The 13,072-nt window shown below is 41.2% G+C and overlaps 1 protein-coding gene across 11 annotated transcripts in view; it reads left to right on the top strand.

Annotated features, from left to right (window-relative positions):
* LOC132883748 (nesprin-2) overlaps positions 1 to 13,072 on the top strand; it is a 379,369-nt gene that overhangs the window by 116,579 nt on the left and 249,718 nt on the right. For 10 of the 11 annotated variants that reach the window (XM_060917719.1, XM_060917721.1, XM_060917716.1 and 7 more), the window contains 4 exons: positions 3,427 to 3,894; positions 6,017 to 6,198; positions 9,796 to 10,111; positions 12,013 to 12,165. In XM_060917719.1, coding sequence (XP_060773702.1) covers positions 3,427 to 3,894; positions 6,017 to 6,198; positions 9,796 to 10,111; positions 12,013 to 12,165 — 1,119 coding nt within the window. The remainder of the gene's footprint in view (positions 1 to 3,426; positions 3,895 to 6,016; positions 6,199 to 9,795; positions 10,112 to 12,012; positions 12,166 to 13,072) is intronic. The other variant, XM_060917720.1, reaches the window with a different exon arrangement.

Here is a 13,072-nt window from a genome sequence, read left to right as displayed (position 1 = left end):
TGGCCTAAAGAGAAATGGAAAAACATTTTGTGGACTAATGAAAGTAAAATTGTTCTTTTTGGGTCCAAGAGCCGCAGACAGTTTTTCAGACGACCCCCAAACACTGAATTCAAGCCACAGTACACTCTGAAGACAGTGAAGCATGGTGGGGCAAGCATCATGATATGGGAATGTTTCTCTTACTGTGGTGTTGGGCCCATTTATCGCATACCAGGGATCATGGATCAGTTTGCATATATCAAAATACTTGAGGGAGGTCATGTTGCCTTATGCTGAAGAGGAAATGCCCTTGAAATGGGTGTTTCAACAAGACAACGACCCCAAACACACCAGTAAGCGAGCAGCATCAGGGTTCAAGACCAACAAAATGAAAGTTATGGAGTGGCCAGCCCAATCCCCGGACCTTAATCCGATAGAAAACTTGTGGGGTGACATCAAAAATGCTGTTTCTGCGGCAAAACCAAGAAATGCAGAGGAATTGTGGAATGTTGTCAAATCATCCTGGGCTGGAATACCTTTTCACAGGTGCCAGAAGTTCTCAGAAACCGTGGTTATACAACTAAATATTAGTTTAGTGATTCACAGGAATACTAAATCCTTAAGATTTTTTCAGTTTATACAGTAAATATTTGGAGTTTGTAATGAAAAATGCAAACACTGCTATTTTTTTGAACAGCCCAATGTTCATTTTTCTTCATTTTCTGTAAAGTAATTAAAATATTCATACATTTTTCTTCATGTTTTGATGTAGAATATAATGTGCAGTGTTCCCAATGCATGGAAATAAAAGCTATTATAAGGATTTTGAGCTTTACTCACGTTTTTAAACACACTGCTATTATTTTGAACACAACTATATATCTACACTACCGTTCAAAAGTTTGGGGTCACCCAGACAATTTTGTGTTTTCCATGAAAAGTCACACTTTTATTTCCTACCATAAGTTGTAAAATGAATAGAAAATATAGTCGAGACATGTTTCTGGCCATTTTGAGCATTTAATCGACCCCACAAATGTGATGCTCCAGAAACTCAATCTGCTCAAAGGAAGGTCAGTTTTATAGCTTCTCTAAAGAGCTCAACTGTTTTCAGCTGTGCTAACATGATCGTACAAGGGTTTTCTAATCATCCATTAGCCTTCTGAGGCAATGAGCAAACACATTGTACCATTAGAACACTGGAGTGAGAGTTGCTGGAAATGGGCCTCTATACACCTATGGAGATATTGCACCAAAAACCAGACATTTGCAGCTAGAATAGTCATTTACCACATTAGCAATGTATAGAGTGGATTTCTGATTAGTTTAAAGTGATCTTCATTGAAAAGAACAGTGCTTTTCTTTCAAAAATAAGGACATTTCAAAGTGACCCCAAACTTTTGAACGGTAGTGTACATTAATTTATTTTTGTACTAATTTTGTGCAAAAGTGTCACACTTGCATGCCTTGGTGTGTGCATCAGATAGACTCTTGGGCATGCTCCGGACTCTCGCGTGCACTGTAAATGACTCGCACTTGCACAGAATTAAGGCATAATCAGCTTACCTATATAAAAACTGTAAAAACACACTTACTTTGCGAAGCATTGAGTTGCGTTGCTGATACCTTACCGAGCTTTATTTCCTTGTCTGGTTTCCTGATCCTTGATTTGCTGTTTCTTGTCTTTGATTCTGCCGAATCTACGATAGCCTGTTTGTGCCTCGCTTGACCTATTGCCTGTTTCACCGTTTTCTGATTTTGCCTGCCGTTCTGGATTGTTTATCTGTCTTCACTTGTATTAATAAACACCTTCTGCACTTGCATCCATCTCTCAACCATCTCTGACAAGGATACTTGACGTTCCCTGACAAAGAGAATGCACATTCACCTGTTCATACGCCATCTTCAGGAACAAACTATTATTAATGGTGCTGAAACAGTCACCATCAAATGGTGCGGTTGGAGTCTTGTTCTCAGACTTGACGCGAAAAATTTTTTAATGACTTGGACTTGAACACTGGGGACTTGAGACTGGACTCGGATTTGAGGTTCAGTGACTGGACTACAACACTGGATCAAATAGTATAATAATAATAAAAATAAACAGTAAATAACCTGATTCCACAACTGTAGTAATCCATATTATGTCAAGAACCGCTCAAGTAAGTAAAGAGAAACGACATCCATCATTAGGCCACACCAATTTAATTAGTTGGTTTTCGGATTTTTTCAGGAAAAATATGAAGCGAGCGAGCAAAATAAAAATAAAATTTAAAAAATGCTCTGATGGTAAAATTAGCAGTGGAAATAGAGGGCTTTCATAATAGAGAAACGAAACAAAGACAATACATTGTTACATATTTCATATGGCTCTTTTAATAGCTTCTTATTTCCACCCATATGCATTAAGGATAATTGAAAATAAAAGTCTGAAACAGTTTTCATTTTTTCCTTATATTTGTGTAAACAAGCCCCCAAGGGGAACTCGAACAACTGTGCCTGACAAGTCAGAATGCCATCTCTCTGCACATCTTTTATCAGGCAAACCAGTAAACAGATAGGCTAAATAAACGATTGAATTACAGTCAATTGAACATCTACAATGCACAGAAAAAAAGATTTGACCAGGAGTAGGCTACTTCTGATGGCTAAATACTCATCTCATCTCATTATCTCTAGCCGCTTTATCCTTCTACAGGGTTGCAGGCAAGCTGGAGCCTATCCCAGCTGACTACGGGCGAAAGGCGGGGTACACCCTGGACAAGTCGCCAGGTCATCACAGGGCTGACACATAGACACAGACAACCATTCACACTCACATTCACACCTACGGTCAATTTAGAGTCACCAGTTAACCTAACCTGCATGTCTTTGGACTGTGGGGGAAACCGGAGCACCCGGAGGAAACCCACGCGGACACGGGGAGAACATGCAACTGCAACATGCAACTGTCCAAAGTTTTCCCCCTCTTGAATTTCGACACACCTGTCAAAGATTTTACGCTTCTGTTCGCTGAATATCCTAACAATCACAAACACAGGCTTTGCAGGATTCCCCTCCACAGGCATGTTTCTTCCACAAGTCTTTATCTAAAGTGAAAGGGGCGATTTGATTGGTTTTCTACGTCATGTGACCTCAACCTGCAGTCTTCAGTATTTTGAACCATCAGGCACAATGTTTTTCTGTTGGTGGGAGTTTGATTTCGATTTTATTTTATTTTTTTCATTTTGCATTTTCTTCAAGCGGCGAGAACCAACTAATCGAACTGGTGTGGCCTTACTTTGACATGAAGTGTCTTAATTCACAAAAATAAAGAAATCCATTGAATTATTGTATATCCAAACTTTTGACTGGTAATGTATATACTGTATCATCTCGTGAAGGTATAATCTGTAATTTGGGATTTGATTCCTGTGTTTTAACAGCTCTCTGACTTTTCTTCTCCAGGTCTTATCAGAGAAACTACAGCTAGAAAGTGAGCAGGTAGATACTCTGATGCAGCAGGTCGGTTTGTTGGCTAAAGTGGCCAGCCCAGAGAGCTTGCGGTCTCTTACCGAGGATGGAGCACAGCTACAGGAAAACATCTCTGCAGTCAAAGATATGATCAGCCTGAAGAGAGAAGAAGCAGAGAAGCTCAGTAAGCCACAACAGGTCAAAAAGGCTCAAGTCACAAAGTCAGAGGATCTTCATACCCAAGCTACAGTTCAGAAGGTCCAAGATCCTCCACCAAAGAAATGTGATTTCAGCAACACTCAGGGAAAGCATGAAGACTTCCTTAAAGATTTGCAGAACTTCAGACACCTGGCGGAAAGAACCAAAGACTGGCTTAAAATATTACAGCAGTCGGTTGACACTCAGGAAACAGATACTCAAAACATCCCTGCTAAGACTAAGGAGAGACTGCAGGAACTGCAGGTGAAAAAAGGATGTATGAATGATGTTTAAATTAAATATCAAGGAAGTAAACAAGTGATTAAACCATTATTTGTGGAAGTCATGGCCAAATGGTTAGAGAAACAGCTTTGGGACTAAAAGGTTGCTGGTTTGATTCCCTGAACCAGCAGGGCTGGCTCAAGTGCCCTTGAGCAAAGCACCTAACCCCCAACTGCTCCGGCAAGAGTGGTGGCGTACTTTGTGTCTGATTAGCCAGAGAAAAGGGGGAAAAAAAAGTGATTACAAGTTCGAGCAAGAACCCGGCCATAACTAACTAACTAAAGTCATGAAGCCTTTTTTTTTTTTTTTTTAAACACCCAGACCTATTTTTATACTTGTTATTAACATGCAGGATAGTAGTGTCAGAGTGCAGATGCTTATGGATGTACTGTATGTGCAGGGGAGAGCAGGGTGCAAACTGGTAACAAAACCAAATCGTGAGACAGGAAGCGTAGTCAGAAAGCAGGCAAGGGTCAGTCAATCAGTAAACAGAGCAATAAAGGCAAGACAGGTAATGTAAACAGAGATAATTTTACATTTGCTCATTTTACATCGTGGTTGTCCAGCGCTCTGTGCTTTAACGCTTGGCGTGATGTTCTGAGCGATGTTGCTCGGTGGTGTCGCGACGGCTGTGCAGGCGGTTTGGACATACCAGCGCTCTGCATGGCGGAGCTTCTCTGCTCGCTTTGTGGATCCATGGCGTGGTGTTCGAGCGATGTTGCTGACGGCGGCGGTGCTGGAGATGTGGGACTCGTTTTCGTGCGCCTTTTGGTGGGACTGTGGCTGCTACACCACTGGAATTACATCCTGACCCCTACTTGGTGGACTTTTAACTTTTTATTTTATTTATTTATTTATTTATTTCCTTGTCTATAATTGTAAAGCGTCCTTGGGTTTCTTGAAAGGCGCTATATAAATTTAACTTATTATTATTTATTATTATTATAGATTAGGGGCGGTGTAGTGGTTAGCGCTGTCGCCTCACAGCAAGAAGGTCCGGGTTCGAGCCCCGTGGCTGGCGAGGGCCTTTCTGTGCGGAGTTTGCATGTTCTCCCCGTGTCCGCGTGGGTTTCCTCCGGGTGCTCCGGTTTCCCCCACAGTCCAAAGACATGCAGGTTAGGCTAACTGGTGACTCTAAATTGAGCGTAGGTGTGAATGTGAGTGTGAATGGTTGTCTGTGTCTATGTGTCAGCCCTGTGATGACCTGGCGACTTGTCCAGGGTGTACCCCGCCTTTCACCCGTAGTCAGCTGGGATAGGCTCCAGCTTGCCTGCGACCCTGTAGGACAGGATAAAGCGACTAGAGATAATGAGATGAGATGAGATTATTATAGATAAAGCAAGGGTCAGAAATATAGGCAGCAGGTAATAAATGAAAGACTTGGTATGGACTGGAGAAACACAGAACAATACTTCACGCTGAGGGTGTGCAAGTGAGAGGCGTAAGTAGCGTGACTGATGAGCAGTGAATAAATGACAGCTGACATCAATAAGCGGGTGACGGGGGCGCTGTGCTTTTTGGGAGTTGCAGTTCTGAGTGTCCGTGTTTGTAGTCTGGCTAGTGCTGTCGTTCTTGACGGCTTTACTGACAAGTAATTAATAATAATTTTAATAATTGCCCATCAAGGCTGATCACAGGACATTCAGTTATTTTTCTAATAGATAAAAATCATTGCAAAAAGGTGTCCTGGTTTTGAACTAGTAAAATAATTTGAACACACACAAACCTTTCTTGTCTGAGGAATAGACCTACTGTAAAATGGCCAATTTAATCCAAAAAGATAAAATTGCATTGAAAAGGTGAGAGCACATGGAAAGCCAAGGGTCAGACCCATATCTAAATTGCATCTTAGCCTTTTTTTTTTTTTTTTTTTAATTTTGACTTCCCATTTGCCAGACCCTAACATTACTGCTTGGATTGATTTCCACCCGGCTGTTCAAAAGAGATAAATGTACTGGCAGAAACATATTTCATCCCCAGTTGAGGATATTATCACTGCCAAAATCATGCCAAAATTGAATTTCAAAGATGGTTTCTATCAGCTGCCTCACATTCTTATTTCTGTTCATAGTCTGTTCAAATGTAACGATTGATGTGTGGTCAGGTGGTGTTGGACCTGAGGGCTGAAGGAGACAGCAGGTTGGAGAACCTGAAGGTCAGAGGTCAGGCACTGCTTCAGAGACACGGTGAGAGAGGGGAAAGAGACTTGCAGGATGTCCTCTGCATGGTTGGGGACGCAGAGCGCCAGTGGGATTCTGTTTTGCAGTCTGCAATTGAGCAGCACAGGTACAGTATACCTGAGCATGAGTGTTGATCACATATCCATATAGTATCTTATATACATGTTTGTGTGTATGTACAGTACAGTGGTGCTTGAAAGTTTGTGAACCCTTTAGAATTTTCTATATCTCTGCATAAATATGACCTAAAACATCATCAGATTTTCACACAAGTCCTAAAAGTAGACAAAGAGAACCCAGTTAAACAAATGAGACAAAAATATTATACTTGGTCATTTTTTTATTGAGGAAAATGATCCAATATTACATATCTGTGAGTGGCAAAAGTATGTGAGCCTTTGCTTTCAGTATCTGGTGTGACCCCCTTGTGCAGCAATAACTGCAACTAAATGTTTCCGCTAACTGTTGATGAGTCCTGCACACCGGCTTGGAGAAATTTTAGCCCGTTCCTCCGTACAGAACAGCTTCAACTCTGGGATGTTGGTGGGTTTCCTCACATGAACTGCTCGCTTCAGGTCCTTCCACAACATTTCGATTGGATTAAGGTCAGGACTTTGACTTGGCCATTCCAAAACATTAACTTTATTCTTCTTTAACCATTCTTTGGTAGAATGACTTGTGTGCTGAGGGTCGTTGTCTTGCTGCATGACCCACCATCTCTTAAGATTCAGTTCATGGACAGATGTCCTGACATTTTCCTTTAGAATTCGCTGGTATAATTCAGAATTCATTGTTCCATCAATGATGGCAAGCCGTTCTGGCCCAGATGCAGCAAAACAGGCCCAAAACATGATACTACCAGCACCATGTTTCACAGATGGGATAAGGTTCTTATGCTGGAATGCAGTGTTTTCCTTTCTCCAAACATAACACTTCTCATTTAAACCAAAAAGTTCTATTTGGTCTCATCCATCCACAAAACATTTTTCCAATAGCCTTCTGGCTTGTCCATGTGATCTTTAGCAAACTGCAGATGAGCAGCAATGTTCTTTTTAGAGAGCACTGACTTTCTCCTTGCAACACTGCCATGCACATCACTGTTGTTCAGTGTTCTCCTGATGGTGGACTCATGAACATTAGCCAATGTGAGAGCCCTTCAGTTGCTTGGAAGTTACCCTGGGGTCCTTTGTGACCTCGCTGACTATTACACGCCTTGCTCTTGGAGTGATCTTTGTTGGTCGACCACTCCTGGGGAGGGTAACAATGGTCTTGAATTTCCTCCATTTGTACACAATCTGTCTGACTGTGGATTGGTGGAGTCCAAACTCTTTAGAGATGGTTTTGTAACCTTTTCCAGCCTGATGAGCATCAACAACGCTTTTTCTGAGGTCCCCAGAAATCTCCTTTGTTCGTGCCATGATACACTTCCACAAACATGTGTTGTGAAGATCAGACTTTGATAGATCCCTGTTCTTTAAATAAAACAGGGTGCCCACTCACACCTGATTGTCATCCCATTGATTGAAAACACCTGACTCTCTAATTTCACCTTCAAATGAACTGCTAATCCTAGAGGTTCACATACTTTTGCCACTCACAGATACGTAATATTGGATCATTTTCCTCAATAAATAAATGACCAAGTATAATATTTTTGTCTTATTTGTTTAACTGGGTTCTCTTTATCTACTTTTAGGACTTGTGTGAAAATCTGATGATGTTTTAGGTCATATTTATGCAGAAATATAGAAAATTCTAAAGGGTTCACAAACTTTTAAGCACCACTGTACATGTTTTTTTTTTTTTCGCTGTCCGGTTTCCCTCAAATCGTGCGTTCTGACTGGTTCGCGAGCAGTCCGGAATCCTACGATCCGGAACCCGGTTATGGACCTTTTTGGCGACTCGCTCGTTCACAACAACAAACAACATAGTAGCAATTTTTTGTCAACATTTATTTTCGCATTTCTCAGTAGAATAGCATTAATTTTACAGCATGGATAGCGACAACGACAGTGTTCACGGCGAAAGCGAGTTTGACTACCCTGATGAAGACAAAATAAAAGAAAACATTTCAGGAGAAAGCCGAAAATGTTGGGCGGCACGGTGATGTAGTGGTTAGCACGGTCGCCTCACAGCAAGAAGGTTCCGGGTTTGAACCCAGCGGCCGGCGAGGGCCTTTCTGTATGGAGTTTGCATGTTCTCCCCGTGCCTGCGTGGGTTTCCTCCGGGTGCTCTGGTTTCCCCCACAATCCAAAGACATGCAGTTAGGTTGACGTGGGGCGGCCTTGAGCTGAGGTGCCCTTGAGCAAGGTACCTGACCCCTGACTGCTCCCTGGGCGCTTTGGTGTGGCTGCCCACTGCTCTGAGTGTGTGCGTGTGTTCACTGCTTCAGATGGGTTAAATGCGGAGGATGAATTTCACTGTGCTTGAAGTGTGCATGTGACGAATAAAGGTTTCTTTTTCTTCTTCTTTAAAATGAGCTTGTAGCAGGTTTGTTCTAAATATGGTTTCCCTTTCGGGCGTTCTCATTTTCTGTTAGAATTTGGTAAAGAAAAAAATAAATATATTATTTACCAGCTTAAAGGAACAGTCCACCGTACTTCCATAATGAAATATGCTCTTATCTGAATTGAGACGAGCTGCTCCGTACCTCTCCGAGCTTTGCGCGACCTCCCAGTCAGTCAGACGTGCTGTCACTCCTGTTAGCAATGTAGCTAGGCTCAGTATGGCCAATGGTATTTTTTGGGGCTGTAGTTAGATGCGACCAAACTCTTCCACGTTTTTCCTGTTTACATAGGTTTATATGACCAGTGATATGAAACAAGTTCAGTTACACAAATTGAAACGTAGCGATTTTCTATGCTATGGAAAGTCCGCACTATAATGACAGGCGTACTAACACCTTCTGCGCGCTTCGGCAGCGCATTGATACGGAGCTCAGATATCAATGTGCTGTCGAAGCGCGCAGAAGGTGTTAGTACACCTATCATTATAGTGCGGACTTTCCATAGCATAGAAAATCGCTACGTTTCAATTTGTGTAACTGAACTTGTTTCATATCACTGGTCATATAAACCTATGTAAACAGGAAAAACGTGGAAGAGTTTGGTCGCATCTAACTACAGCCCCAAAAAATACCATTGGCCATACTGAGCCTAGCTACATTGCTAACAGGAGTGACAGCGCGTCTGACTGACTGGGAGGTCGTGCAAAGCTCGGATAGGTACGGAGCAGCTCGTCTCAATTCAGATAAGAGCATATTTCATTATGGAAGTATGGTGGACTGTTCCTTTAAGGTCGGTCCGTATCGTGAAATACCGTGACCGAGGCCTCTCAGTCAGTATTTTCAAGACCTCGGTCATGGTATTTCACGATACGGACCTCCCAGCTGGTAAATAATATATATGCAAATATTTCAGTAGGACTGGTTTTCATTTGAGGGATTTTGACAGCTTGACTCCATACATAAGATAAGGTTATGAGTGCTAAACCTCTTAATGCTCATTGACAAATATTTTGAAAAAGCATTCATAGTTGGTTTTTAAATTTGCATTATATTCAATAAAAGGTTTCAGTCATTTAGGCTAACAGTTTAATGGTGAATGGACTTATGACCATATGCAGGGTTTTCTTTTTTATTATTTTTATTTTTAAAGGCTGCATGTCTTCACCTTTCCTGTTTAATCTACTCTCTGTGTTTTAGGCTTCTACAGGGTGTTATGGAGCACTTCTCCTCCGGTCAGCACCAGCAACAGCAGGTTGAGACCAGGCTTCAGGAGCTCCAAGAGCAAATTGCAGCCCTACCTTTGCTTTTTCCCTGGCCAGGCTTGAATGAGAAGAAGGCAGTTATGGAGCAGGCTCATTGCCTTCTGGAGAAAGCCAAAGCCCTGGACTCTGAAGTTACAGCACTGAAATTTGAGATGAAGGAGCAGGCCCAGTTAACAAAAGACCAAAGCTGGACTGATCTGCCATGGGATAGTCTGGAGAACAGTGCCTCCAGCTTGGTCAAACAAATCAGTGTAAGCAATTTTGGATGCATTTTATTCAGTAATGTATAATCTGTCTTATTCTGTCCACATTCACTGGATATGAGCACTCGTGTGCTCTGATTGGCTGCTCTACTACTAGGATATCAGCTCATATTCCGTGAGTAGAGAAAAAAATGGCAGAGCGTTTTGCTGAGCTAACCGAGGACGAAATAAAAACTCTACTGGAAAACAAAACCCCAAAAAATACACAAAAAAGCAACAAAATATGGAATAAAAGTATTTGATGGTAAGAACTTTTTTATTTTTCAAAAATTATCGCATTTTTCACAAATTGCTACTGTCATTTCACCGGTTTGTTTACATTCCAAGCGGAAATGGTTTTGTCAGACGTTTTGTATAAAGTTTTTATTTGTCGAATTTGTAAAAAAAATAAAAATGCTCTGTTTCTCAATATCCAGTGAATGTGGACAGAATAAAACAGTTATTCCACTCAATCTCATTGTACATGGGTTTATAGCGCCTCGTCGGCTATCAGCTCGTGTACGACTCGATTTTGTGAAATAACTGTTAAAGAAGAACTGAAGGCAAATTTTTATGATCAAAATTCAATTTCTCATTTTATTAAATATAGGAATGCATTTTTGATCGCTATTTTGTCACTGCTATAGCAAGTTATGAGTGTTTGAAATATGCTCTGTAATATATCGGCCCATATGTCAAAGCAATGGCCGTAAACGAGATTCGTTGAGACCTCTGTGCGAGACATCGTTGGACGGAAGTAAAACGTACAGCGGAAATCAAAGTGACCAACCCTGTATCCGAAATCGCTCACTCGTTCACTACTCCCTATATAGGGAATTACTATATAGAGGACTATATTGTGAGCTCATTGGTAAAATGAAAAAAAAAAAAAAAACTCTTTCGGACACTAGTCCGTCGCACTGGTATTTACGTCATTACTGTCACACAATTAAAACGTGCCAGATCAGTCGGCTGGTGGGTTTTCAAAATAAAAAATACATGCATGTGTTTTTGTGATAAATCCATATTATACTGAGCGTATTTCCCACATTAATCAATACAAAGTACCTGCATCTTTCACTTTTTTTAAATCAAGGCTGAATTCTTTCTTCTTTGCCGCTGCCTTTTATTAAATCAAATTTGAGACTTTTAATTTGATTTCTTTCAGTGCGACCGCAATGCATGATGGGATTTATTGCTTTGGTTAGTGACCATTATTGTACACTGCTTTTCGTGATGCATTGTGGGATACTTTGAGTGCACTATATCGGGTGTAAATAATCCTCACTAAGGTTTCGGACAGCACTACGAAATGGCGTCCTCACTATATAGTGCCCTATATAGTGAGTAGGGAGTGATTTTGGACACAGGGCAACATCTGCCAATGTTGTCAAAAGACGCACGCACCCTCTTTCGAATGCTGACGTAATCAACCCGGAAGTTTTGTTTGTTTTGATAGCAATCAGGAAAGTTTGAAAAAAGTAGGCAGTAATCGTTATTTAAACTCATTTTTGTGCAATATTTCGTTTGGAAAACAGTTTTCAAAATGGCGGCACTGACACCTGGCTGACGCTTCACGTTTCGAAGTCTCGCACAAGTCTCATGAAGATTGCGCGGAAAAGCGACGCCTGCCGTGGAACAAACGAACTAAATTCAACACGGCTAAAAACCGAATAGGCCGATAAGTAGAATATTTAATTGCAATTAGTTGCCAATACGAGTCACGATATAAGGTTACTAAAACCGAAAACGTAATTGAATAACACGTTAATTAAGAAATAAAGCAAGTTTAAAAATGACTTCAGTTCCCCTTTAAATAGCACAATGGAATGTACAGGATATGAGCCAGTGAATCCTTACGAATAATGTTATGTTTTATCATCATGTTTGTGTGTTATGTGCATGTATAGGATGTATGTGGTGGTCTGGATGAGAGCATTCACAGAGAAAGGCACTGTAGCCTCATGCTGAAGCAGTGCACTGAAACCCTGGACACTTTGCAGAAGGAAATGCTCATGCCTCCACAGAAAAAGAGTCAGGAGTCTCAATTGGACACTCTAGAAGTGAGAATTCACATACTAAGTTTACAAAGACTCAGCCACTTGTGTAGACACACTTACAGTATATGCACACTAAGGCTACATCCACACGACAACGGCAACGAGATTTTATTTTAAAAAATATCGCGTCCACATGGGCAACGGATCAGTAAAATATCAGGTACATATGGCAACGCAGCGCTTGCTGAAAACGATGCAATACACATGCCACACCTCTACGTGCGCTGTAAGACGGTCCCATCGGAGACACCAGAACAATAGAAGAAGTAGGACGCATGCGCATAAACCCCTTCTTCTACCCGGCGTGAAGCACTCACAGGAACAAGCACACAACAACAAGAAGAAGATGGCTGCGACTACGCGAGGAAATCGTGCCTTCTGTGTGTACAAATTAGTTTTATTAGTGTGCATAGTTTTATATAACTTAATTTTCTTATTGTGTGTGAACATTTTGAAAAGCATTTTTATATAATTTATATAACTTTTTATATTGTGTGTGCGAACATTTTGAAAAGCAGTCTTATCCAATAAAAAAAAAGAAATTCAATAAATGGTTCAGTTACTTGTTTATTTAAAAGAAAAGCTGTATACAAAAGTGAATGCAATGCAGTGGTTCATACAAAACAGCGAGAGTGCTGCTTGTTCTAGTCATGCGGTTGTGATGTCATCGTAAACAAATCCGTTCTACTCATCCAGACGACTTCGCAACGGCGCCGTTGCCAGATTTTTCCACTCTGGAACCCGTTCTCAAAAAATATCGTTGTGGGGCACCCAAAACGCCGGTGTCGTGTGGACGCCAGGCCGAAACGATAAACAATTTTATCAGATTCACCTGAATCCGTTGCCGTGTGGACAGGGCCTAACTCTTCCTGACACATGCAAACAAACACAGGATAACGCATATTTTTTA

The sequence above is a fragment of the Neoarius graeffei genome, chromosome 3, assembly GCF_027579695.1.
Source record: "Neoarius graeffei isolate fNeoGra1 chromosome 3, fNeoGra1.pri, whole genome shotgun sequence".
Classification (NCBI taxonomy): Eukaryota; Metazoa; Chordata; class Actinopteri; order Siluriformes; family Ariidae; genus Neoarius; species Neoarius graeffei.
Note: the sequence above shows the minus strand (reverse complement) of the source record. Positions and strands in the feature narration are given on the sequence as shown.